This window comes from Pristiophorus japonicus, chromosome 18 (genome assembly GCF_044704955.1).
Source record: "Pristiophorus japonicus isolate sPriJap1 chromosome 18, sPriJap1.hap1, whole genome shotgun sequence".
Classification (NCBI taxonomy): domain Eukaryota; kingdom Metazoa; phylum Chordata; class Chondrichthyes; family Pristiophoridae; genus Pristiophorus; species Pristiophorus japonicus.
In genome coordinates, this window is record NC_091994.1 from 85,548,424 (window position 1) to 85,575,380 (window position 26,957).

Below are 26,957 nucleotides of genomic sequence, written 5' to 3' on the forward strand. Positions count from 1 at the left end.
TTTTTTGTCAAATATATCACAGTAATACAGGACTAAAAGTTGTATGCTATGTGCACGTGCCTTTTGTTTTTTTTTAAATCAAACTTCCCGTGATGAATTATCCAACTTTAACGTGAAGCCTCTGCATGAAAGCAGCAGTCCGATTAGAAACATCTGGGAGATTGTGCCTGTGAACTGTTTCTCTGGTCTCCCAAAGCTGCTAATGTAACCAAGAGTTGGCGACTTGACTTGCAAGATGGGTCACTAGTCTCCCCACAGGTGTCTCCTCTCCTCTGCTTATCAACACTCATCCTATCATTTTGGGCCAGAGCCTATATCAGACCACATGTATGTTGTCCATACTAACTGGTTCCATTTCAAGAAGGAGAAAGTCTTACTAGGAAGCAATACTTTTTTTTTTAAAGTAAGATTATGGTTGTAAATAAATAATTGAGTTATTCAGTGATTTTAAAATCAATCATGTAGTGTCTGTACTCACTAGTTCAACGTAAAATGTAGATGAAATAAAATACATGCCTCTTATTGAGATTTGACACCTTGTGCTTCCCCTAGGGAAAAAAATACCTCCTTGTTCACAATGGTGAGATTTCCCTTTTTTTCATGCTTTTCGCAAACAGTTGGGAGCATACTTCAACTGTTAAGCTCTTTGCAACCAAAAGCCTGTATCATTCTCCCTCCATCTGTAGTGTGTTAGGTAGAAAACGACACTGTTTCTGTACCTGTCAGCTTTCATTACTGAGTATGCTTCCATTCATGCTAATCCACTGACTGCTGTGAGTTTAATGGTTTGCTTTATTGCTGGGTCTGGTGATTTGAGCAGGCCTCCGATGTCTCTGACTGACTTGTAGAGCTCAGTGGGTCACAATGACTAGTTAGCTCAGTAATCAACTTCGCATGTGCATTCAAGTAGAATTCAATCTGAACTATTCTTCATTCTGGAAAAACATTCACTGTGCAGTTTTAATTACAAACAACAGATGTGCCATCTTTTACTGGATCTAACTTGCATCCACTCCAGTGCCCACTTAACCCACTCACACAAAGCTCCATTTTTGAAGGCGTACTTCTGGACTTGTATTCCTCTACAATAGGGAAGCATTTTGCAGAGCCACATTATGCTGCTTGTTTTCCTGTGACTTTATTTTACATTTGTATTTTTCTACAAGCAATTAGGTAAACAGTAACGTAAGATTGGGTACATAAATGGAGTGTGATGACCTGAAGGATATTCACAAAACATGTGACTGAGAGCAGTGAACCAATGGGAAAACGTTCAAGAGTTTTAAATCAGCATATTTCACAAAATCTGAAAATTTTAATCATCATCCGAACCAACTGCCTTTTCTAATAACTGATGGAGAACAGGAAAAGTAAGAGTAGTAAGCAACGAGTATTGAACTCTTTCACTTTAAAATTACAAAAAGAAAATCCGTTTATTTTCTGCAGTACTTTCCTGGTTTTCATTCTACTGTAATACGTTTACTGTTAAAGGTATTGAATAAAATTTGCAATCGAAAATTCTTTGGATCCACCACGCAATGTGGAATTTTAAACAGAACTCCTAGATTTGAGAACACCATCTAGGCTGACACTCCAGTGCAGTACTGCAGGAGTGCAATGGTATACCGAGGCCCTGGCTGTCTGCTCTGACCAAGCAGGTGACATTGAAGATTCCATAACCCTAAGGAGATAGTTTGTTCAGTATCCTGACCAACATTTCTCCCTCAACCAACACCACCAAAAATAGATCAACAGGTCATTCATCTTATTGTTGTTATAGACATTGCTGGATCTGGTTCTGGGGAATGAGGTGGGTCAAGTAGAGCAAGTGTCAATAGGGGAGTATTTTGGGAACTGTGATCATAAGAACTTAACAGGAGCAGGAGTAGGCCATGCGGCCTCTCAAGCCCGCTCCGCCAGTCAGTAAGATCATGGCTGATCTGATCTTGGCCTCAACTCTTGACTCCCCTATAGTTCAAGAATATGTCTATCTCAGCCTTGAATATATTCAATGACTCAACCTCCATAGCTCTCTGGGGTAGAGAATTCCAAAGATTCACAACCTTCTGATAAAGAAATTCCTCCTCATCGCCATCTTAAATGGGCAACCCCCCTTATTCTAAAATTATACCCCTAGTCCTAGATTTCCCCACGAGGGAAAACATCCTCTCAGCATCTACCCTGTCGAGCCCTCTCAGAATCTTTTATGCATCAATAAGATCATCTCTCATTCATCTAAACTCCAATGAATACAGGCCCAACCTGCTCAACTTTTCCTCATAAGACAACCCCTTCCTCCCAGGAATCAACCTAGTGAACCTTCTCAGAACTGCCTCCAATGCAAGTATATTCCTCCTCAAATAAGACCAAAACTGTAAGCATCATGGTATCATAAGTTTTAGACTAGGTATAGAAAAAGACTGGGAGTAATCCAGAGTAAAAATGCATAATTGGAGGAAAGCCAATTTCAGTGGGTTGATGATCTGGCCCGGGTAAATTGGAATCAGAGATTGATGGGCAAAACTGTAATTGAACTAAATGAGTACTTTGCATTCGTCTTTACCAAGGAAGGCGATGCTGCCAAAGTCATAGTGAAAGAGGAGGTGGATGGGATAAAAATTGATAAGGAAGAGGTACTAGAAAGGCTGGCAGTACTTAAACTAGATAAGTCATCAGGACCGGACAGGATGTACTGTAGGATGTTGAGGGAAGTAAAGGTGGAAATTGCGGACGTACTGGCCATAATCTTCCAATCCTCCATGGAGAACGGGGGAATTGCAAATGTTACTCCCTTGTTCAAAAAAGGATGTGAAGATAAACCCAGCAACTACAGGCCAGTCAGTTTAACCTTGGTAGTGGGGAAGCTTTTAGAAACAATAATCCAGGACAAAATTAACAGTCACTTGGGCAAGTATGGATTAATTAAGGAAAGCCAGCATGGATTTATTAAAGGCAATTTGTGTTTAACTAACTTGACTTGATTGAGTTTTTGATGAGGTAACAGACAGGGTTGATAAGGCAATGCAGTTGATGTGATGTACATGGACTTCCAAAAGGTGTTTGATAAAGTGCCACATAATAGGCTTGCCAGCAAAGTTGAAGCCCATGGAATAAAAGGGACAGTGGCAGCATGAATATGAAATTGACTAAGTGACAGGAAACAGAGAGTAGTGGTGAATGGTTGTTTTTCAGACTGGAGGAAGATATACAATGATGTTGCCCAGGGGTCAGTACTAGAACCTCTGCTTTTCTTGATATATATTAATGACCTAGACTTGAGTGTACAGGGCACAATTTCAAAATTTGCAGATGACACACAACTTGGAAGTATAGAGAACAGTGAGGAGGATAACAATAGACCTCAAGAAAACATAGACAGACTGGTGGAATGGGCTGACACGTGGCAGGTGAAATTTAACACAGAAAGGTGAGAAATGATGCATTTTGGTAGGAAGAGCGAGGAGAGGCAATATAAACTAAAGGGTATAATTCTAAAGGGGGTGCAGGAACAGAGAGACCAGGGGGAATATGTGCACAACTCATTGAAGATGTCAGGGCATGTTGAGAAAACGGTTAAAAAAGCATACCGGATCCTGGGCTTCCTAAATAGAGGCATAGAGTACAAAAGCAAGAAAGTTATGATGAACCTTTATAAAATGCTTGGTTTGGCCTCAATTGGAGTATTGTGTCCAATTCAGGGCACCACACTTTAGGAAGGATGTAGAAAATTAGAGAGGATGCAGAATATATTAACAAGGATGGTTCCAGGAATGAGGGACTTCAGTTATTTGGATAGACTGGAGAAGCTGGGGTTGTTCTCCTTACAGCAGTGAAAATTGAGAGGAGATTTGATAGACGTGCTCAATATCATTAGGGATCTAGACAGAGTAGAGAGAAACTGTTCCCATTGGTGGAAGGGCCGAAAATCAGAGGACACAGATTTAAGGTGATTGGCAGAAGAACCAAAGGCAACATGAGGAAAAGCCTTTTTTCGCAGCGAGAGGTTAGGATCTGGAATTAATCACCTGAAAGGGTGGTAGAGGCAGATTCAATTGTGGCTTCCAAAAGGGAATTGGATAAGTATCTGAAGGAAAAAAATGTTGCAGGGCTATGGGGAAAGGGAGGGGGAGTGGGACTAGTTGAAGTGCACTTGCAGAGAGCCAGCACAGGCTCAATGGGCTGAATGGTCTCCTTCTGTGCTGTAACCATTCTATCATTGTAGGAGTTTTCTGTTTGCAAAATGGCTGCAATCATTACTTCCATAAGTCACTGCACTTCAAAGTTGTTAATTATACGGAGGTGCAGTCAGGTTTCCAAAAAACATGTTTAGACGCTACATAAATACAAAGCTTTAATGCATGAATCTTATTTCGTGGAAAGGGAGTTATGGTTTTTTGAGACACTGGACTGGTTTTTAAAAAAAATGTACATGTAGAAGTTGAATCAAAGAGGAATTCTCCCAAATCATTCCTATTCATGGTCTACGAACAACATCCCTCATATAGCCCAGGCCTTGCATGAAAGCAAGACCTGTGCCAACTCACCTGCCTTGAAGAAGCTCACTATGCTATAGAAACACAGCTAGAAAGATCCATATTGCTGTAACCGGCAGTCACAGCCGTTTAAAAACCAGCTCCTGCCACATCTAAGTCACCACATAAATGCAGTTTTACATTGATAAGAGTGCTGTTAATGGTAGATTCACAGTACACCCACCTTCAATTGATATACAGCTGACCTAACTCTGAGCCTGCGACAGTGTCCAAAATCCCACTTTTCCCAAGGGTGAAGTCACAGAAAATGAGCACCTACTACAGAGTAGCATAGATACACTGGAGCAATGAAATGTAGAAAGTGGAAATTGGATTTCTGCTTCAGTGCTGTTTCTTGGAACTCAGAATTAAAGCAAAGGAGTTTTAAGGCTCATTCTTGCACATTCTGCATCAAGTACAGTAAATCACTGACCATGTATAACTTGTAACTGGAGGGAGAAAGTATTGTTTGTTTTAACGTATTTGACCTAGATAAAGCAATAGTTTATTCTAAAGCCTGTTATGTATGTAAACATTATATACTGAGGTGAATGATCAGCCATGATCTTATTGAATGGTGGTGCAGGCTCGAAGGGCCGAATGGCTTACTCCTGCACCTATTTTCTATGTTTCTATAACTCTAAGACTTGCCACCAGAGGGCGCACCTGTTGGAGACCCAAGGGTCACCTGCACACCTCATGCAAGCGAGTATAAAAGGTTGTCTGCCATGCTGCTTTGGCACTCGAGTTTTATTAAGAGACTACGGTCACATCAGTTTAAGCTCACAGCACTCAGTCTTGTGGAGTTATTCTAAACATAACCTAGCCCATTTACAGTGTCCTGCTTTCAAGCACACATTTTTGTTCAGTAACTGGAAAGGAGTGTACCTTCCTGGCTTTCAGACCTCTTTCAAATATTAGGGGGTTCATTACTTTCTGTCTCTGTAATTAGTCCCCAGAGGTAAAACGGTTAAAGGACGTGATAAAGGGTTGACAGAACTTGAATAGGGAGGCGAGGAAATGTCTATATCAAGGCAGTATTGCAACCCATGCTGTTCTGTGATGTTACTAGCAGGCCATCTAGAAATCAGTTTAGCAGCATCAGGAGTCCCAGGGGTTTAGTCATGGCATCAGACAACATAAAATGTACTGCTTGTTTTACAAGCCAAGGTTAATTATTGCAGTAATGGAAATCTAAAGTCTGGATTCTGTTTCTTATCTGAACCTTGGGGTTTGAGTTGTGTGAGGAGCTGAGCCTAGTCACCACACTTCAACAGCACAATTGATGCCCACAGTACAGTAGGGAGGGGAAGATATTGAAGTGTTCCTGGGGTGACAAGTGCTTGTCATTTTAATTTTCCACCCCACTCCCACTCTGACCTCTCTGTCCTCGGCTGTTCCAATAAAGCTCAATGGAAGCTCGAGGAACAGCACCTCGTCTTTCGATTAGGCACTTTACAGCCCACCGGACTGAACTCCAAGTTCAACAATTTCAGATCATCATCACTGCTCCCATTTTTTTGGACAGCAGCTGTTGGTAATTATTCTGCTGTTATTTACACTTTCTCTGGACTCTTTCTTTCGTTTCTTTACTTGTCCCATTACCATCCTTTTTTGCCTGGCACCATCATCTCGTTTGTTATTTAATCTCTCCTACCTTCCACCCTATCATAGACCTTCCCTTTTGTTCTTTCTCCCTGCCCCCGCCCCACTCCCATTTCCCTACCTCTGTACTTATTTAAACCTGTTGCATCTCTAACTTTTTCCAGTTCTGATGAAAGGCCATCGACCTGAAAAGTTAACTCTGTTTCTCTCTCCACAGATACCGCCCGACCTGCTGAGTATTTCCAGCATTTTCTGTTTTTTTTTGCTTGATTTCCAGCATCCGCAATATTTTGCTTTTGTTTTAATGGCTCCTGCGATATCTGGTACTGTCTCTTCAATTATTCACTTCCATTGATCTCTTTCTCTTCCCCCCCCCCCCCCCCCCCCCCAGGCTAGACTGTAGCTATACAGCCACTGGGTTTCTCTATTCCTTATATGCTTTGCAACCTTTTAAAAAAATCTCTTAATGAATGTACTTTATGGTCGGGGCCCAGGAGTGGAGCGAGGTCGGGGCCCAGGAGCGGAGCAGCGTGTACCAGCAACGGGGTCGGGCCCAGGAAAGGTGCAGCACAGGCCAGTAGCAAGGCCGTGAGGCCCACACTGCGTCTTATGAATCCCAGGGACAGTAGTGTGTACTCGGCCCGTGCAGTGGAGCGTGGTCTCCAGTTGTCTTGGATTCCCTTGCCACTGGACCAAGACCTTCCTCTGTCAAGCCTGTGTGGTGGCTAGTATGCAATGGCCATCCCAGATTAAAAGAATTCATGCACAGGCATCTTCCATGGCGATCGGGGACGGCGTGGAGCAGAGGTTGAGGGATCCCATGTGTGAGGTTCAATATACGACAGTATGTTTGTTAGTCACTTGTTTGTGTTTTAAGAAACTTGGGCATCTGCTGTCAATGTCGGGAGAATGTGCTGCTCCTTTCAGTTCAAAACTTGATGCTGATATCACTGAGTTTATTTCCATACATTAGCACTGTAAAAATGAAACCTATTCACTACTAAGATACTATGGTAGTACCAAATATTTTGCAGAAAATATGGTGTTACATTCACACTATTTGTGTACTACAAGTGCATAAAGGTTTTTAGAAGAAAGAATTCAATATGTAGCACTCACATGTATGGGCCCCAAGTTTCCACATGATTTGCTCCTGATTTTTAGGAGCAACTGGTGTAGAACGGAGTATCTTAGAAATCGGAATTCTCGTCATTTAGTTTGCTCAGTTCTAGTCAGTTAGAACAGTTTCACTTTGGAACAGAATTATTTTTTTTAAAGGGGGCGTGTCCGGCCACTTACGCCTGTTTTCAAAGTTTCGGCAGTGAAAACTTACTCCAAACTAACTTAGAATGGAGTAAGTGAAGATTTTTGTACGCTCGAAAAAACTTTGTCTACACTTTAGAAAATCAGGCGTAGGGAATGGGGGGGGGGGGTTTAAAGGGAAGTTTACAAACATTAAACACTTCAATTTTACAAATAAAGAGCCATCATCAATAATAAATGATAAATACATCAATAAATCAACTAATAAATGAATCAAAAAAAATTAATAAGAAATAATTTTTAAAAAATCAATAAATAAAATATTTTCTACATACCGACTGCAGCACAGGGAGCCCTCCAACAGCGTGCTGGGATCTTCCCCCCCCCCCAGTGTGTCTCTGTCAGTGTCTCTATCTCTCTGTCTGTCTGTGTGTGTCTCTCATTCTCTGTCTGTCAGTGTCTGTGTTTCTGACAGCGAGAGGAGAGGGGGGGGACCAGATGGGGGAGAAGGGGGAGGGATGGGGATGGGGGAGAAGGGGGGAGGGGGGTAGAAGTGGATAAAGAGTAGATGGGGGTGGGGAAAGGAGATATGGGGGGGGGGAAAGGAGAAGGGGGAGGGAGGCTGAACGGGCCGGGCCCGAGACTTCGGGCAGGGCCCGTCCCCAGCACCAGATTTACAGGTAGGTGGCGTTGGGTCAGGTCGGGGTGGTGGTGGGAGGGAGGTCGGTTCGGTTTGGGTCGGGGGGAGGGAGGGAGAGGGAGGTCAGGTCGTATCCAGTCCTGGGGGGGGGGGGGGGGGGAGAGTCGGGTCGGTCCGGTCCGGAGGGGGGGGAGCGGGGGTCGGGTCCAGTTCGGTCCGGTCCGGGGGTGGGGGGAGCGGGAGTCAGGTCGGTGTCGGGTTCGGAAGCTGGAGTCGAGTCCGGTCGGGAGGAAGCAGGAGCTGGGCGTGGGTGGAGCCTTATTCACGCAGCCCCAGTGAGGCCATTCAGCCAGGGCTAGGGGCTGCGTGCTTTGGGCGCCTGGAGCTACTGCAAATGCGCGCCCATTGTAGCGCGCATGTGCAGAGGTCCCGGCACTGTTTTCAGCGCAGGGACTTGGCTCCGCCCCCTACAGCTCCTGCTGCGTTGCGCCGAGGGCCAGAGGACCTGCAGGGAGGTGGAGAATCTGGAGGTTTTTTTAGACGCACTTTGTGGCGCGAAAAACGGGTGTCCAGGTCGGGACTGCGCGGCTCAAAACTTGGGCCCATGGTCACTAGGATTTCAGCCTGACCCTTTTAGATCAGCCTTATCTTTTCACTATCCTTCAATCTCTTCATTCTCCAGAAACGTGCCTAATTTGAACCCAATTATGCTGTCCACTTCAATGGCCTTCCTTTGTAATGTGCATTCTCTATTTCCATGTCCAAGTACAGTACCAAACTGTAAAGAAGTATATGAAAATCTAACACCACTGCTGTGTGTACTGGTGCTGTTTAACACTAATACCACCAGTCAAGCTTCCACTGTAATATGAATTCTGGTCATGTTACTTAGAAACATAGAAAATAGGTGCAGGAGTAGGCCATTTGGCCCTTCGAACCTGCACCACCATTCAATATCATGGCTGATCGTTCACCTCAGTAGCCTTTTCCTGCTTTCTCTCCATACCCCTTGATCCCTTTAGCCGTAAGGGCCATATCTAACTCCCTCTTGAATATATCCAATGAACTGGCACCAACAACTCTCTGCGGTAGGGAATTCCACAGGTTAACAACTCTCTGAATGAACAAGGTTCTTCTCATCTCAGTCCTAAATGGCTTACCCCTCATCCTTAGACTGTGACCCCTGGTTCTGGACTTCCCCAACATTGGGAACATTCTTCCTGCATCTAACCTGTCCAGTCCTGTCAGAATTGTATATGTTTCTACGAGATCCCCTCTCATCCTTCTAAACTCTAGTGTATACAGGCCCAGTCGATCCAGTCTCTCCTCATATGTCAGTCCGACTATCCCGGGAATCAGTCTGGTGAACCTTTGCTGTACTCCCTCAATAGCAAGAACATCCTTCCTCAGATTAGGAGACCAAAACTGAACACAATATTCCAGGTGTTGCCTCACCAAGGCCCTGTACAACTGCATTAAGACCTCCCTGCTGCTATACTCAAATCCCCTAGCTATGAAGGCCAAATACCATTTGCTTTCTTCACCGCCTGCTGTACCTGCATGCCAACTTTCAATGACTGCTGAACCATGACACCCAGGTCTCGTTGCACCTCCCCTTTTCCTAATCTGTCATCATTCAGATAATATTCTGCCTTCATGTTTTTGCCACCAAAGTGGATAACCTCACATTTATCCACATTATACTGCATCTGCCATGCGTTTGCCCACTCATCTAACCTGTCCAAGTCACCCTGCACCCTCTTAGCATCCTCCTCATAGCTCTCACTGACATCCAGCTTAGTGTCATCTGCCATCTTGGAGATATTATACTCAATTCCTTCATCTAAATCATTAATGTATATTGTAAATAGCTGGGGTCCCAGCACTGAGCCCTGCGGCACCCCACTAGTCACTGCCTGCCATTCTGAAAAGGACCCATTTATCCCGACTCTCTACTTCCTGTCTGCCAACCAGTTCTCTATCCACGTCAGTACATTACCCCCAATACCATGTACTTTAATTTTGGACACCAATCTCTTGTGTCGGTCAAAAGCCTTTTGAAAGTCCAAATACAACGCATCCACTCGTTCTCCCTTGTCCACTTTACTCGTTACATCCTCAGAAAATTCTGGAAGATTTGTCAAGCACGATTTCCCTTTCATAAATCCATGCTGACTTGGACTGATCCTGTCACTGCTTTCCAAATGTGCTGCTATTTCATCTTTAATAATTGGTTCCAACATTTTCCCCACTACTGATATCAGGCTAACCGGACTATAATTACACGTTTTCTCTCTCTCCTTTCTTAAAGTGGTGTTACATTATCTACCCTCCAGTCCATAGGAACTGATCCAGAGTCGATAGACTGTTGGAAAATGATCACCAATGCATCCACTATTTCTAGGGCCACTTCCTTAAGTACTCTGGGATGCAGACTATCAGGCCCCAGGGATTTATCAGCCTTCAATCCCATCAAATTCCCTAACACAATTTCCCACCCAATAAGGATTTCCTTCAGTTCCTCCTTCTCACTAGACCCTCGGTCCCCTAGTATTTCCGGATGGTTATTTGTGTCTTCCTTCGTGAATACAGAACCAAAGTATTTGTTCAACTGGTCCGCCATTTCTTTGTTTCCCATTATAAATTCACCTGAATCTAACTGCAAGGGACCTACGTTTGTCTTCACTAATCTTTTTCTCTTCACATATCTATACAAGCTTTTACAGTCAGTTTTTATGTTCCCAGCAAGCTTCCTCTCATACTCTATTTCCCCCTCTTAATTAAACCCTTTGTTGTCCTCCTGCTGAATTATAAAATTCTCCCAGTCCTCAGGTTTGCTGTTTTTCTGGCCAATTTATATGCCTCTTCCTTGGATTTAACACTATCTTAATTTCCCCTGTTAGCCACGGTTGAGCCACCTTCCCCATTTTATTTTTACTCCAGACAGGGATGTACAATTGTTGAAGTTCATCCATGTGATCTTTAAATATTTGCCATTGCCTATCCATCGTCAACCCTTTAAGTATCATTTGCCAGTCTATTCTAGCCAATTCACATCTCATACCATCAAAGTTACCTTTCCTTAAGTTCAGGACCCTAGTCTCTGAATTAACTGTGTCACTCACCATCTTAATAAAGAATTCTACCATATTATGGTCACTCTTCCCCAAGGGGCCTCGCACAACAAGATTGCTAATTAGTCCTTTCTCATTGCACATCACCCAGTCTAGGATGGCCAGCCCTCTAGTTGGTTCTTTGACATATTGGTCAAGAAAACCATCCCTAATACACTCCAGGAAACCCTCCTCCACCGCATTGCTACCAGTTTGGATAGTCCAATCAATATGTAAATTAAAGTCACCCATGATAACTGCTGTACCTTTTATTGCACGCATCCCTAATTTCTTCTTTGATGCTGTCCCCAACCTCTGTGCACAACCCCCACTAGCGTTTTCTGCCCTTTGGTATTCCGTATCTCCAGCCATACCGATTCCACATCATCCAAGCTAATGTCCTTCCTTACTGTTGCGTTAATTTCCTCTTTAACCAGCAACGCCACTCCACCTCCTTTTCCTTCCTGAATGTTGAATACCCCTGGATGTTGAGTTCCCAGCCTTGGTCACCCTGGAGCCATGTCTCCGTGATGCCAATTATATCATATTCGTTACTTGCTGCTATCTGCGCAGTTAATTCGTCCACCTTATTCTGAATACTCCTCGCATTGAGGCACACAGCCTTCAGGCTTGTCTTTTTAACACACTTGCCCCTTTAGAATTTTGCTGTAATGTGGCTCTTTTTGCGTTTTGCCTTGGGTTTCTCTGCCCTCTACTTTTACTTTTCTTCTTTCTACTTTTGCTTCTGCCCCCATTCTACTTCCCTCTGTCTCCCTGCATAGGTTCCCATCCCCCTGCCATATTAGTTTAACCCCTTGATTTTGAAGGGCATCTAAAATCCAGTAATAACGGATGCTGAATTCATGAATCAAAGCAAAAAATCCCTGTGCATGCAGAAAGTGTGTGCATATTTCCGATTTTTTTGTTGTTGATTTTGGGCTCTATTTTCCCCAGTTATCTGCGGCATTTTTTTTGGCATATGTTTAAAATATCCAAGTTTCCCCAAAGTTTCTGTGCCAGCGTAATTCAGGTAGGTACGATTTTTTTTTTAGATTTTTGTTTTTTGCGTCGTAACCTGATGTCTGCGCCAGTTTTTAGATTTATTCAAGTTTGGCCAACTTACATTTTTCCTAGGATGGCATATGTGACGACTTCCAAAAAGACCTTCTGGGCACTTAAGAGAAAACAGCATACATTAAAAAATTGGCATTGCAAGACGCCATTGTTTTTAGGCAAAGCGTTGGAGGGAGTCAGGAACACGTTGAATATGCATCATGAAGCTTAATTTTTTTCAAACTCAAAATGGAAGTCTAATGTAATTAATTTTTGATTTTTTTCAAAGTGCCACGCCACAAACGTCTCCTCACCGGGCTCGAGGGTCGGAGTGTCGGCCGGCAGAATTGTACCCTCGCCTGAACACGGGCTCTGGGCTCGGCTTCAAAAGAAGCCCAGGGGAGGTGAAGCCTTATACTATACAGCAGCTTGAAAAGAAGCCCGGGGGTGGGTTGGGGGAGGGAGGGCGGGGGGGGGTGGGGGGGTGTGGGTGGTTGGTGTTTGCCGAGCCACTGTGTCTGGGCGAGGGAGTGATTCTGCCGGCCGACCCTTGAGCCCGGTGAGGAGACGTTCGGTCGATGGTGGGGTGGTACTTTTGAAAAAAAATCTAAAATGAAAGAATTGCATTAGACGTCGTTGTCCCAAATGTCCTCATTCAATGTCTAGCTTCCCGTTCTAAGCAAGCCTATTGCGCAGACCAGGGTGTGGTCCATTCTAGGGCGTCGACCCTGGGTAGAAAGAGAAAGGAGAGAAGCATAACTCCTTATCCTGCTGTTTTGAGCTTCTTGCAAAGGTACAATTTAATTATGGGGGCAATATTGGCAATGCCATATCTCGTGCAAGCCTTCTGCATGATGGTGCTGCAGAGGAGACGATTGAATCAATGTCATCACATGAGGAACCTCCGAGTACGTAGGGTGATGGGCAGGAGGCTTCACCCACGTCGGATATATCGAGACAGGCGTTCATACCTGTATCTGAGTGATGCAGACGGTGTGGGAAGGCTGCGTTTCCACAAAGAAGTTGTAACCGAGATCTGTGAGTTACTAAAAGCAGACCTGCAACCTTGAAGTGTCAGGGGGACTAATTTTTCAGTTGAAGTGAAGGTGACAGCTGCACCTTCATTCTATGCATCTGAATCATTCCAGGCCACAACTGGGGATGTGTGCGCCATTTCTCAACACATATCTGCATTCAGCAGGTAACTGCTGCACTATATGCCTGGAGGAATGTTTACATAAAGTTTCGCATGACCACCCAGGCAATGCGTGACAGGGCTGTGGACTTCTCCAGAGTTTCTGGCTTCCCAAAGGTACAGAGCTGCATTGATTGTACCCTGCGAGCACCTTTGGAGGATTCCAAGATGTACAGGAACAGAAAAGGCTTCCACTCCGTGAATGTGCTGCTCGTGTGTTACAACATGCATCGCATCATGTCAGTTGATATGAGATACTCTGGGAGCACCCTTGATTCATTCATCCTAAATGAGAGCGTTGTTATATCTGCCATGTTTCAGCAGCAGCCAGAAGGACAGAGCTGGCTGCTGGGAGACAAAGGGTACAGCCTCGCCACCTGGCTCATGACGTCCCTACGCGTAACCCGGACGGAAGCTGACCGGGAATACAACATGTCGCACATTATGACGCACAGCATAATAGAGAGGACCATTGGCATCTTGAAAGAGTTTCCAATGCCTGGACCATTCTGGAGGCTACTTGCAATACCCTCCTGACATTGTCGGTCAGTTCACTGTTGTGTGCTGCATAACTTAGCCATCATGAGGCAGCAGAAGCTGGTAGAAGAGCCACCTGAGGTGAGAGTGGCTGATGATGAGAAAGATGCAGATAAGCAGGACGACGAGGAAGCCATGCAACTACCTGAACCCGGAGCACGAAGGCAGAGGAAGGTGGGCCATCGTGCCCCTTTAACGATTGCTCGAGCCTTGCGCCAGCAGCTCATCCATGAACGCTTTGCTGCCTGAAGGCTCAGCGGCAACCATTCCAAATGGACCATGTTTACTGTTTGGTTCTGTTCCGTAATGTTGTGTTGTGTTAATGGAACAAATAATGGAAATGATTCAGTTATAATTTAAAATATATTTTATTCAAAAGTTTAACACTTGTTTGTACTTAACTTTAATAAAAATATTCTTGTATCAAACTTTAAAGTATTCAGTTAAGATCACTTACAAACTTGTAAATTTACATAACTTACAAAAAACTTTTAATTTGAGAGCAGTTACAACAGTAACAATAGTAATAACAGCAGCAGTAACGAAAGGCTGCACCCAATTCTCCTCCACCTTATTCTAAGACCGCCCGCTGTGCTTGGTCTTGTTGACTCCACCCCTGCCCGCAGGTGGTGGCACAGTAATTCTCGGGTTGGTACCAAACTTATTCTTTCGAGCATCTCGGGTAATGCGCATTTCTTGATGGGGGGCGTGGGCAGGCGGTAATGTGGAAGGCCCGGCTTGGGCCTCTTCAGAGGCTGGTCTGGGGATTGGATTGGAGTGGGAGTGGCAGTTGATTCTGTCAATGGCTGCGGGGTCTGGGCATATTCCCTTATTGCAGCAGCTAACTCTGACATTCCCTCCCTCGTGCCCTGATAGTGTCTCAACTACCTATAACATTCCCTCCCTCGTGTTCACCAACTGTGTATCAGCTAACTGCGAAATTCCCTCCCTCATGTTCACCGACATTGTATCAGCTGCCGGGGACAATCCCCCTCTCCTGTGCCTGGACATCGTTCCCATTTCTCGTGAGAGTGTTGTTACTTCTCCCGATAGTCCCGATACCCCATCACCCACCCACTGATGGTGTCCAGGAGTGATTGCGTGAGATCAGTGCTCTCCACACTCATTGCCATCATCTGAACCACATCTCTTAGATCCTGCACTTCAGGAGAGCGCTGTTGAATTCTCCTTTCCCTCCTCACCCTGGGTGTGGCTCACTGCATCCCACTGGAATCCCCAGCCTCTGACTGTAAGAAACCATGGAATGTCCCACCAACACTCGTGCCACTCAGGAAAGGACCTGGCACCTCACTGGGTGGCACTGCATCTCCAGAGTGAGGACAAGAGTGGGGTCTTCATCCATCCCCTCACCCCCATGCTCTTGGTCTGGAAGGTGGGATCAGAAGATGTTGTCGTCTTCAGGTTCGTCCGCGTCTGAATAATTTTCTGCATCGGCTTTAGCCTTGTCGGGATTGGCCTCAAGTTCTGCAAAATGTAACCGAACAGACAAATGGTTAACAGCAGAGGAGGGGGCGAGATGGCATGAGTAGACTCACATAGCGCCGGAAGCAGGCTCATTTGAAGAACCACGATGAATGATAGCACATTGCATCAACCGAAACATAGCTGATGGGGACATCCCCATGAACCGAAGCATGGCAAGCCTGTGCAGTACTTAACATTTAGAAAAGCCAGACTGTGGAATTTATAGGACTTACTAACTTCCTCGAGTGTGGGTCAGCTTGTGCAGTGGTGGTTACTTTCCTCCAGGCAGGACCCATCAAAGCAGTGACCCTGTCTTCCAAGGGTGTCGGTGGGTGCAGATTTGCCAGGCCTCCTCCTCCTTCGAGTTCTTTCCCTTTTTGTTGTGTGCCACCTTCCTCTGCAAAGATGAAAATATAACTTTTTAGAGAGAGTGTCCTTCTGCTGGGTGGGACATATATAGATGATCACATTTACAATTGCAATTCCAGTGAATAAATAAAAATATTACTTACACTAATTACTTGACCAAGGACCTGCCACTTCTTTTTGCACAGGCCTCTCAGGGTAATCTTCTGCAAGTTGGTTCCAGCGTTTCTTTTCTTTTGGTGAAACTTTTATGTGACCTCTGCTGGTGTCCAGCTCGTGCTTCCATTTCATCCTGTGAGAAATTCTTGGTCCTTGAGCTGCGTTGTATATTGTATTGCAGCTCCGATTTTTCCACTGAGAATTAAAGTTCTCACACACAACTGACTCTTTTAAAAATGGCTGAATGCAGACCGGGAGCTGTACTGGGCATGCGCGCCCATAGCAATCACATAAAAAATATCCTTTTTTAGCACATGTGCAGAAGGGGAGGGGGCATTGTTTTTTCGGCCCAGACATTAGGCTCCACCCGCCCCCCGAATCTAAAGGACAGGCTGTGCGGCTCCAATTTCAAAAAATATAACTTGGAAACTTGCAAGTTATTTTTTTGGAGTTGTCGGGGCCAAAAACAGCGGTGTAAATCTTGCAATATGCCAAAAAATGGCGTTGGGGAAAAATTGAGCCCATATTGTCTAAAAGTGTTGCAGCCCTGTTTTCAGTGCAAGAACAATATCTTTAAAAATGCAGGAATCTCGGATACTTACTTAAAAGTGCATTTTAACTAACACTATCTTTGCTCTAATGCCTCAAGTGCCCTGGGAGTTTTGTTGAAATGTAACTTACCAGGAGGGTAATTTACCGATAATTGGCAGCTTTAAACACCCTACGTTTTAATGGATGACTTTAATATGCACATAGATTGGGCTAGCCAAACTGGAAGCAATACGGTGGAGGAGGATTTCCTGGAGTGCATAAGGGATGGTTTTCTAGACCAATATGTCGAGGAACCAACTAGGGGGGAGGCCATCTTAGACTGGGTGTTGTGTAATGAGAGAGGATTAATTAGCAATCTCATTGTGCGAGGCCCCTTGGGGAAGAGTGACCATAATATGGTGGAATTCTGCATTAGGATGGAGAATGAAACAGTTAATTCAGAGACCATGGTCCAGAACTTAAAGAAGGGTAACTTTGAAGGTATGAGGCGTGAATTGGCTAGGATAGATTGGCGAATGATACTTCGGGGGTTGACTGGATGGGCAATGGCAGACATTTAGAGACCGCATGGATGAATTACAACAATTGTACATTCCTGTCTGGCGTAAAAATAAAAAAGGGAAGGTGGCTCAACCGTGGCTATCTAGGGAAATCAGGGATAGTATTAAAGCCAAGGAAGTGGCATACAAATTGGCCAGAAATAGCAGCGAACCCGGGGACTGGGAGAAATTTAGAACTCAGCAGAGGAGGACAAAGGGTTTGATTAGGGCAGGGAAAATGGAGTACGAGAAGAAGCTTGCAGGGAACATTAAGGCGGATTGCAAAAGTTTCTATAGGTAAGTAAAGAGAAAAAGGTTAGTAAAGACAAACGTAGGTCCCCTGCAGTCAGAATCAGGGGAAGTCATAAGGGGGAACAAAGAAATGGCAGACCAATTGAACAAGTACTTTGGTTCAGTATTCACTAAGGAGGACACAAACAACCTTCCGGATATAAAAGGGGTCAGAGAGTCTAGTAAGGAGGGGGAACTGAGGGAAATCTTTATTAGTCGGGAAATTGTGTTGGGGAAATTGATGGGATTGAAGGCCAATAAATCCCCAGGGCCTGATGGACTGCATCCCAGAGTACTTAAGGAGGTGGCCTTGGAAATAGCGGATGCATTGACAGTCATTTTCCAACATTCCATTGACTCTGGATCAGTTCCTATCGAGTGGAGGGTAGCCAATGTAACCCCACTTTTTAAAAAAAGGAGTGAGAGAGAAAATAGGGAATTATAGACCGGTCAGCCTGACCTCAGTAGTGGGTAAAATGATAGAATCAATTATTAAGGATGTCATAGCAGCGCATTTGGAAAATGGTGACATGATAGGTCCAAGTCAGCATGGATTTGTGAAAGGGAAATCATGCTTGACAAATCTTCTGGAATTTTTTGAGGATGTTTCCAGTAAAGTGGACAAAGGAGAACCAGTTGATGTGGTATATTTGGACTTTCAGAAGGCTTTCGACAAGGTCCCACACAAGAGATTAATGTGCAAAGTTAAAGCACATGGGATTGGGGGTAGTGTGCTGACGTGGATTGAGAACTGATTGTCAGACAGGAAGCAAAGAGTAGGAGTAAACGGGTACTTTTCAGAATGGCAGGCAGTGACTAGTGGGGTGCCGCAAGGTTCTGTGCTGGGGCCCCTGCTGTTTACATTGTACATTAATGATTTAAATGAGGGGATTAAATGCAGTATCTCCAAATTTGCGGATGACACTAAGTTGGGTGGCAGTGTGAGCTGCGAGGAGGATGCTATTAGGCTGCAGAGTGACTTGGATAGGTTCGGTGAGTGGGCAAATGCATGGCAGATGAAGTATAATGTGGATAAATGTGAGGTTATCCACTTTGGTGGTAAAAACAGAGAGACAGACTATAATCTGAATGGTGACAGATTAGGAAAAGGGAAGGTGCAACGAGACCTGGGTGTCATGGTACATCAGTCATTGAAGGTTGGCATGCAGGTACAGCAGGCGGTTAAGAAAGCAAATGGCATGTTGGCCTTCATAGCGAGGGGATTTGAGTACAGGGGCAGGGAGGTGTTGCTACAGTTGTATAGGGCCTTGGTGAGGCCACACCTGGAGTATTGTGTACAGTTTTGGTCTCCTAACTTGAGGAAGGACATTCTTGCTATTGAGGGAGTGCAGCGAAGATTCACCAGACTGATTCCCGGGATGGTGGGACTGACCTATCAAGAAAGACTGGATCAACTGGGCTTGTATTCACTGGAGTTCAGAAGAATGAGAGGGGACCTCATGGAAACGTTTAAAATTCTGACGGGTTTAGACAGGTTAGATGCAGGAAGAATGTTCCCAATGTTGGGGAAGTCCAGAACCAGGGGTCACAGTCTGAGGATAAGGGGTAAGCCATTTAGGACCGAGATGAGGAGAAACTTCTTCACCCAGAGAGTGGTGAACCTGTGGAATTCTCTACCACAGAAAGTAGTTGAGGCCAATTCACTAAATATATTCAAAAGGGAGTTAGATGAAGTCCTTACTACTCGGGGGATCAAGGGTTATGGCGAGAAAGCAGGAAGGGGGTACTGAAGTTTCATGTTCAGCCATGAACTCATTGAATGGCGGTGCAGGCTAGAAGGGCTGAATGGCCTGCTCCTGCACCTATTTTCTATGTTTCTATGTTTCTATGTTTTGGCTGTGTTCGCAGCTTGCTTCTCGCCCATCTATAATCAGTAAGATGTGAGTATCATGTACTCTGTGCATTTATGATTCTTTATTAATCATTGCACATTTTAATCTTTCACAGCTTTCGTGTTGCATGTCTGGTTCGGACTTGTTCCCATGCCTTGTGCACGTCTGTTTGAAGTGTTTGCAGTTGTGTTGGTCACCATCCAAACCATTTTGAAAAGCTCACAAATTGTGAGATGTAGCCAGTCGGATACAAAATGGATCCTGGGCTCTGCAGGTATTGGCCAGAAAGTGGATATCGCGGTTTGTAATTGGGTTGTCTCATCCAATGGACGAGCAAGGCGATTTGGGATAGTAAAGTTAGTAGAAGGATAACATTTTGTCTTATAAGGGCCTATTAGCACTGTATGGTAAGGTATCCACTTCTAAACATCCTCACTGAACTGTGGTATCAGTTATCTTTTTGGAAAAAAACTAGTGAAGTCACATTTCCAGCCTATGTCATGGGTTACATGAACATGAAAAAAGGGGAGGTATCCAAGTCTCTGACACATGGAATGTTCCATCTCTTGTAGTACTAAATTACCATTTCAAATAAATACTGAACGAATTGTAATGTTATTGCAACTTTAAGATCTGCTTTCACTTTGTTTTGCAGTGATGTGAGCCAATGACTGATCAATCAGAAGAGGTACTTATTAGCAAGAGACCCTGTAGCTCACAATGGAGGAAGTGAGTTTAAATGCAATTCAGCTCCTTTCATTGTTTAATGGATTGTGTGTTTTTATTATTTATTAACTTTCACACTCTGCTGAGTGGGGACAAAATGAAAAGACTTGGACAAAGAACAAGGAGGCCTTGAGAAAGGAAGAAAATGTGGTGGTGGGATGGGGGTGTTTCTCTTTCCCCCTTGGCCACAAACTCTTGTTTTAAATCCCTTTCTGGTTTCATGGTCATCCAACATGTATTTCTGGGCCATGATGATTCTCTTTATTTGAGATGTGGTTTAACATTTCCTGGATCTGAAAGAGATTTGCATTGAAGACTAAAAGTTAGTAGCTGGATAATTTTCCCAATCATGGTATTGGTGGTTCACCCTGCTCTGCATCCATTCTACAACAACAACTTGTATTTATATAGCGCCTTCAGTGTAGTAAAACCAAAAGCTTTGTCAAAGAGGTAGGTTTTAAGGAACATCTTAAAGGAGGACAGCGAGGTGGAGAGGTTGTGGGAGGGAATTTCGAAGCTTCGGGCCTAGGCAGCTGAAGGCACGGCCGCCAATGGTGGAGCGATTTAAAATCAGGGATGCACAAGAGGCCAGAATTGGAGAAGTGCAGATATCTTCCCGGAGGGTTGTAGGGCTGGAGCGTCTTAAAGGACGAAAGAGAAGTAGCGAGATGGAGAAGTTTGGGCAGAGAATTTCAGAGCTTAGGACCTAGGCAACAGAAGGCATGGTCACCAATGGTTGAGCTATTATAATCAGGGATGTTCAAGAGGGCAAAATTAGAGGAGCGCAGACATCTGTGGGTGGGGGGGAGAAGCAGCTGTGGGGCTGGAGGAGATTAGAGATAGGAATGGGCGAGGCCATGGAGGGATTTGAAAGTAATGATTTTGAAATCAAGGCATTGCTTAACCTGGAACCAATGTAGGTCAGCGAGCACAGGGATGATGGGTAAACAGGACTTGGTGCAAGTTAAGACATGGCAGCCGAGTTTTGGATGACCTCAAGTTTACGTAAGATAGAATGCCAGGAGTACGTTGGAATAGTCAAGTCTAGAAGTAACAAAGGCATGAATGAGAGTTTCAACAGCAGATGAGCTAAGGCAAGTTCGGAGATGGGCGATGTTATGGAGGTGGAAATAAGCGGTCTTGGTTATGCCACTGATAAGTGCTCGGGGTCAAATAGAACACCAAGGTTGTGAAGAGAGTGATTCAGCCTCGGCCGGATATTGGGTCAGTGGCTAGGGAACGGAGTTTGTGGTGGGGACTGAAACCAATGGCTTTAGTCTTCCCAACATTTAATTGGACAACATTTCTGCTCATCCAGAACTGGATGTTGGACAAGCAGTCTGACAATTTAGAGACCGTGGAGAGGTTGAGAGAAGTGATGGTGAGGTAGAGCTGGGTGTTGTCAGCGTACATGTGGAAACTGATGCGGTGTTTTCGGATGATGTTGCTAAAGGGCAGCATGTAGTTGAGAAATAGCGGGGTGGGGGCAAGGATGGATCCTTAGAGGGATACCAGCGGTAATGATGTGAGAGCGGGAAGAGAAACTGTTGGAGGAGATTCTCTGACTACGATTAGATAGATAAGAATGGAACCAGGTGAATGCAGTCCCATCCAGCTGGAAAAACAATGGAGAAGCATTGGAGAAGGATGGAGTGGTCAACTGTATCAAAGGCTGCAGACAAGTCAAGGAGGAGGAGGAAGGATAGTTTACTTTTGTCACAGTCACAAAGGATGTAATTCTAGTACAAATCCCAGATTCCAGCCCATCTGTCTGAGGAGGAATCATACTCGTGTTTGATTGTCTTCAGAAATACTGTAAGCAATATCTCCCCTTTCATTGCTGAGGAATTTGTATTCATACTCCATCTTTCTCCTGTTTTCAATGTCTTTTTAAAGCACAAAAACAAAATACTGTGGATGCTGGAAATCTGAAATAAAAACAGAAAATGCTGCAAATACTCAGCAGGTCAGGCAGCATCTGTGGGGAGAGAAACAAAGTTAACGTTTCAAATCGATGGCCTTTCATCAGACCAAATGGCATTAATTTTATGTGAGCATTGATCATGACTGTCAGGTAGTTTTTGACTGCAGGGTTATTGTAGCTGATCCTGTCTTTACAGACACTTTTCCAACAAGTGTTTCTGGTTAATGAAGGTTAGGGATATTTTGCTGGCATTCTTTTTCATCTCCAAATTCAAGGGATCGAGGTAATTTGTAATGATGTACTGATGATCTAGCTAAGATTAACTAACTCAACATAGAACAGGGATTGAGATTGGGCCCTTCCTGACATGCTTGACTCCGTTACTGACTGGATAAACTTGCGGCTCCATTGGGCCAGGTAACTCCCCATTTGAGATGTAACGAATGCCCCGTCTGCTTGTGCATGTTAACAATCCAATGGTACTATGTAAAGAGTGAGGATTGTCCTGGCCAACATCACCAAAAGTTGTTTGCCTACAGAACACATTCAACTGCAGTTCAAAGTAACTCATTGTATCATTGTATGCAAAGTACATTTTCTGTAAATCCAAGTCTTTATTTTCCAGTGGGTTAGCTGACCATTTGAGAATAGAAAGTGCATTCTGAATCCCCAGTTACAAGTTCCTTGTTTTTTCTTTCAACGAGCTTATAATAACCAACCTCATATATACATCTTTGTTATAACTCTTAATTTGCAGAACAATCCAGTGCCTGCATCTAAAGTGGAGATGTTAGCTGATGTGCCTCAGCGTGTGTTGAAAGGACTCCCTCAAGAGGTGACTTTACAACAGTCAGCGGTTGATGAAAAGCGCATAGGTGAGTGTTTTTACATAACATTTCTTGAACCTAAAGATGACCAGCACCTATAGAAAGTTAGATTTTGTCTTTGAGAAGCTTGAAGTTTGTACACATTATTTTAACTTCTGTTTTTTCTCATTTTGTATTAGCCCAGTTTTGGGCAGGGACTTTGTAGAGTGAATGCTATGCGAAGTGGACACCGACTGGGGGAAAAAAAAAATCTTATAATTGTATGCACACTGCTTTATTGTGCAGACATTGAGGAAAGAATCACTATTTCAGCACTATTACACGGCAGTCTATTGCCAATATAAATGTTTAACACCTGCTGGTTCTGGATGTACTGACTGGACAACAATTTTTTTTTTTGGTAAATTTTCAACAATGTTCTCATCTAGGGTTCACCTGCATAGTGACCTAGAATGGGGCCATAGCTGCTTTTTATTTCCCGCTCCCCCTCTCTTTTCCCCCCCTGCCCCAGCAGGCATGCAGAGGCCAATTGTAATATCCCTGCTGCTGTTCTGGCTGAGATCAGCTAACTCGGCATGGATGAGTGATGAAATCTAGGTCCTCCCTGGTTTGTAGGAGTCAGTTACAACTGAGCTGGTGAGCAAACCATTTAGGAATGTTACATCGGGCTTGACCAGTGACCAGCATTTCTGCAGTGATGTAATTAGCAAGTGTTCTGGAGAAAACTCCACATACAGGGCCCAAGTTTCGGCCTCAGTTGCTCCTGATTTTTTTGGAGCAACTGGTGTAGAACGGAGTATCTTAAAAATTCAAATTCTCGGCATTTAGTTTGCTCCAGTTCTAGTCAGTTAGAACAGTTTCACTTTAGAACAGAATTGTTTTTTTCAAAAGGGGGCGTGTCCGGCCACTTACGCCTGTTTTCAAAGTTTCGGCAGTGAAAACTTACTCCAAACTAACTTAGAATGGAGTAAGTGAAGATTTTTGTACGCTCGAAAAAACCTTGTCTACACTTTAGAAAATCAGGCGTAGGTTACAAATCAGGCGTAGGGAATGGGGGGGGGGTTTAAAAGAGAAGTTTACAAACATTAAACACTTCAGTTTTACAAATAAACAGCCATCATCAATAATAAATGATAAAAACATCAATAAATCAACCAATAACTCAATCAAAAAAAATTAATAAGAAAACATTTTTTTTTAAATCAATAAATAAAAACATTTTCTACTTACCGACTGCAGCACCAGGAGCCCTCCAACAGCATGCTGGGATCCCCCCCCCCCCCCCCACCCAGTGTGTCTCTGTCAGTTTCTCTATCTCTCTGTCTGTCTGTGTGTGTCTCTCACTCTCTGTCTGTCAGTGCCTATGTTTCTGACAGCGAGGGGGGTTGGGAATGGGGGAGAGGAGAAGGGGAGGGGGGAGAAGGGGAAAGGGGGGGAAAGGAGAAGGGGAAAGTGGGGGGAAAGGAGAAGAGGGAAGGGGGGGAGGCTGAACCGGCCGGGCCCAAGATTTCGGGCAGGGCCCGTCCCCAGCACCAGATTTACAGGTAGGTGGTGTTGGGTCGGGTCAGGGGGAGCGCGGGTCGGGTTCGGGGGGGGGGGGGGGGGGCATGCATGTAGCGCGCATGCGCAGAGGTCCCGGCACTGTTTTCAGCGCAGGGACCGAGCTCCGCCCCCTACAGCTCGTGCTGCGCCGCGCCTGACTCCAGAGGACCAGCAGGGAGCCGGAGAATCTAAATTTTTTTTAGGCGCACTTTGTGGCGCGAAAAACGGGCGTCCAGGTCGGGGCTGCGCCGTTCTAGGCGCGGCCCGAAACTTGGGCCCAATATTACACTCTAATATAGTCTCTCATTTAAAGTGAGCATTTTCTCAGCTAAAATAAAAAGTTTTAATGTTAAGAAGTCTTGGTTGCATGGCTTCATAAAACTTTCTCTTTCAGGTGTGTGGGCCACAAGATCCATTCAGAAAGGCAGAAAATATGGTCCATTTTCAGGAGAAAAGAAGAAAAAATCCCAGGTCAAGAACAATGTGTATATGTGGGAGGTAAGGGCTGTCTAGATTCCAGGTAGCTAGTGACATTTAAAATGCTTAACTGGTTTTGTGAACAAATATCTATCAACTCAGTCTGCTTGTGAATGTACATTAAATGTCTGATTACTGAAAAATACATTTTATTTTTTTACCAAACTAACTATGATTAACTTTGGAGTTACATGCTTCAACCGTCGACTTTATTCCTCCTGTTCCCATCTCTGCTGCAGGAAATGAAAAATTGTCACCTACGATGTTTCAGCAGACATTTAAAGTATCACTTTGTCTTTTTCTTTATATAAAAAAAGGTTACTTCAGATTTTTAACAATGTTTTTGTGAGAAGGTTCATTTCAAAAATACTAACTTGCCAACTCAAGTCATTGGAGATTAATCTGTCATAAATTGCTTCACTCTTGTTGGATTATCTGTGTATCTGACGTGCAGGAACTCCGAAATTTCACCATTTTAAATGCAGATCTGTTCGAAAGCAAAAATTGTTTTGACATATTTTATGAACTGAAACTCGGTAGCTTACCTTTTGCTCTACATTTTGTGTTTAAATTATGGATGCTGTGCTGGCCTTGTGGAACAATGCATGTACTTATTGTGCTCTGTCACAGAATGAAAAGGCATGCGTTTGTGTCTGGTCTTAACTCAGCTGATCCTTAATGGTTGTCTGCATCATCTGGCATGCTGCATATCAAGTGAAAGTAGAAAACCCAAACTAAACTTTCAAGTGAACTTTGTGATTTTTATTTACGGTACATTTGATACAAAATTAAAGTAATCTGCTACCATTTTTTAAAACAAATTGAGGCAGTTGCTTGAAAGTTCTTGTCTATATATACCAGTGTGTTTTTAATAATGTTGGATTATTTGAGACTGTTGATGGAAAGGAAATACTGTGGGGTAAAGGTGATTTTGGGATATGCAAAGCTGGTATTGATTTTGTTTTTTAAAATAATTTGCATAGCAGCCAGCCTGTTTTTACAACTCATTTTATGTTGAGGAATGAGCACGGAGTGAGTGAAGATAATGTGTTGCAATAATTAATGTGGATAATACACAGTACGTTGTGTTTGAAGCTTGCCTTTTACGATGTATGACAGAAAATGTCAAAAAGTATTCAAAAGGTTCAGCAATGTAATGTATTGTGTTCCTCCACCTGCCAGCTCCAGTACCCCATGTGTGAGCCTCGACATTAAAGCTATTCTCGCATGATGAATGTTAAAACTGAGTCCAAATCCGTCTTCCCCATTGCCAATGTGTTCCTATTTTACCAGCACGGGTCATGGTGATGGTGGCCACAAGCAGGGATTTAATATTCTCTCCCTTCCACTCCTCAAGGCATTGACTGCTGCTGGGATACTGTTCCATGGAACCCGGCAGCTCTCTAGCACCTGACCAAAATGGCCATTCTTCATGTATGAGATGAGACGCTGAGTGTTGGAAGACTATTCCATCATGACAGGCGTCACAGCTGATCCTTGCCCGATATTTGCACCTTGTAGAGTTCACTGGATGGTGATCATGAATGGATAAGATATATGGCATTGATAAAATTGTTTTGTATCTTTTTTTTTTCTCCCCAGTTTTTTAGAATTTTACTTTTATCATTGGTTAGGGTTGCTGACTCTGGAGACATTCCTGGAGGCTTGATCATGTGAAGTTCTGACCATGTGACATTTAATCCTGTGACCTCAACAAATGTTGTTGCATTTACCTTTACAATGGCTGAGTCCCCTGTAGTTGAGTAGATTTGCTCATGGTTTCACACCAGCAGCTGTTTTGAGACGTTCCAAGAACATAAGAATTAGGAGCAGGAGTGGGCCACTTGGCCCCCTCGAGTCTGCTCCACCATTCACTAAGATCATGGCTGATCATCTACCTCAACTCCACTTTCCTGCACTATCCCCATATCCCTTGATTCTCTTAATATTCCAAAAATCTATCAATCTCTGTGTTGAATATACTCAATGACTGAACCTCCATAGCCCTCTGGGGTAGAGAATTCAAAAGATTCACCACCTTTTGAGTAAAGCAATTTCTCCTCATCTCAGTCCTAAATGGCCGACCCCTTGTTCTGAGATTGTGACCACTAGTTCTAGACTCCCCAGCCAGGGAAAACATCTACCCTGTCAGCCCTGTAAGAATGTTGTATGTTTCAATGCGATCACTTATCATTCATCTAAACTCTGCAGAGTATAGGCCTCTTCTACTCAATCTCTTCTCATAGGACAATCCCCCCCCCCCCCCCATCCCAGGAAT

The 26,957-nt window shown here is 44.1% G+C and overlaps 1 protein-coding gene across 5 annotated transcripts in view; it reads left to right on the forward strand.

Moving 5' to 3' along the window:
* The window catches only part of LOC139228814 (PR domain zinc finger protein 2-like), a 196,213-nt gene that overhangs the window by 56,347 nt on the left and 112,909 nt on the right, over nt 1-26,957 (forward strand). For 3 of the 5 annotated variants that reach the window (XM_070860210.1, XM_070860214.1, XM_070860213.1), the window contains exons 2-4: nt 19,839-19,912; nt 22,591-22,708; nt 24,597-24,700. In XM_070860210.1, coding sequence (XP_070716311.1) covers nt 19,904-19,912; nt 22,591-22,708; nt 24,597-24,700 — 231 coding nt within the window. In that variant the 5' untranslated portion in view covers nt 19,839-19,903. Of the gene's footprint in view, nt 1-19,298; nt 19,458-19,838; nt 19,913-22,590; nt 22,709-24,596; nt 24,701-26,957 lie in introns of all 5 variants that reach the window. The other 2 variants (XM_070860211.1, XM_070860212.1) reach the window with 1 other exon arrangement.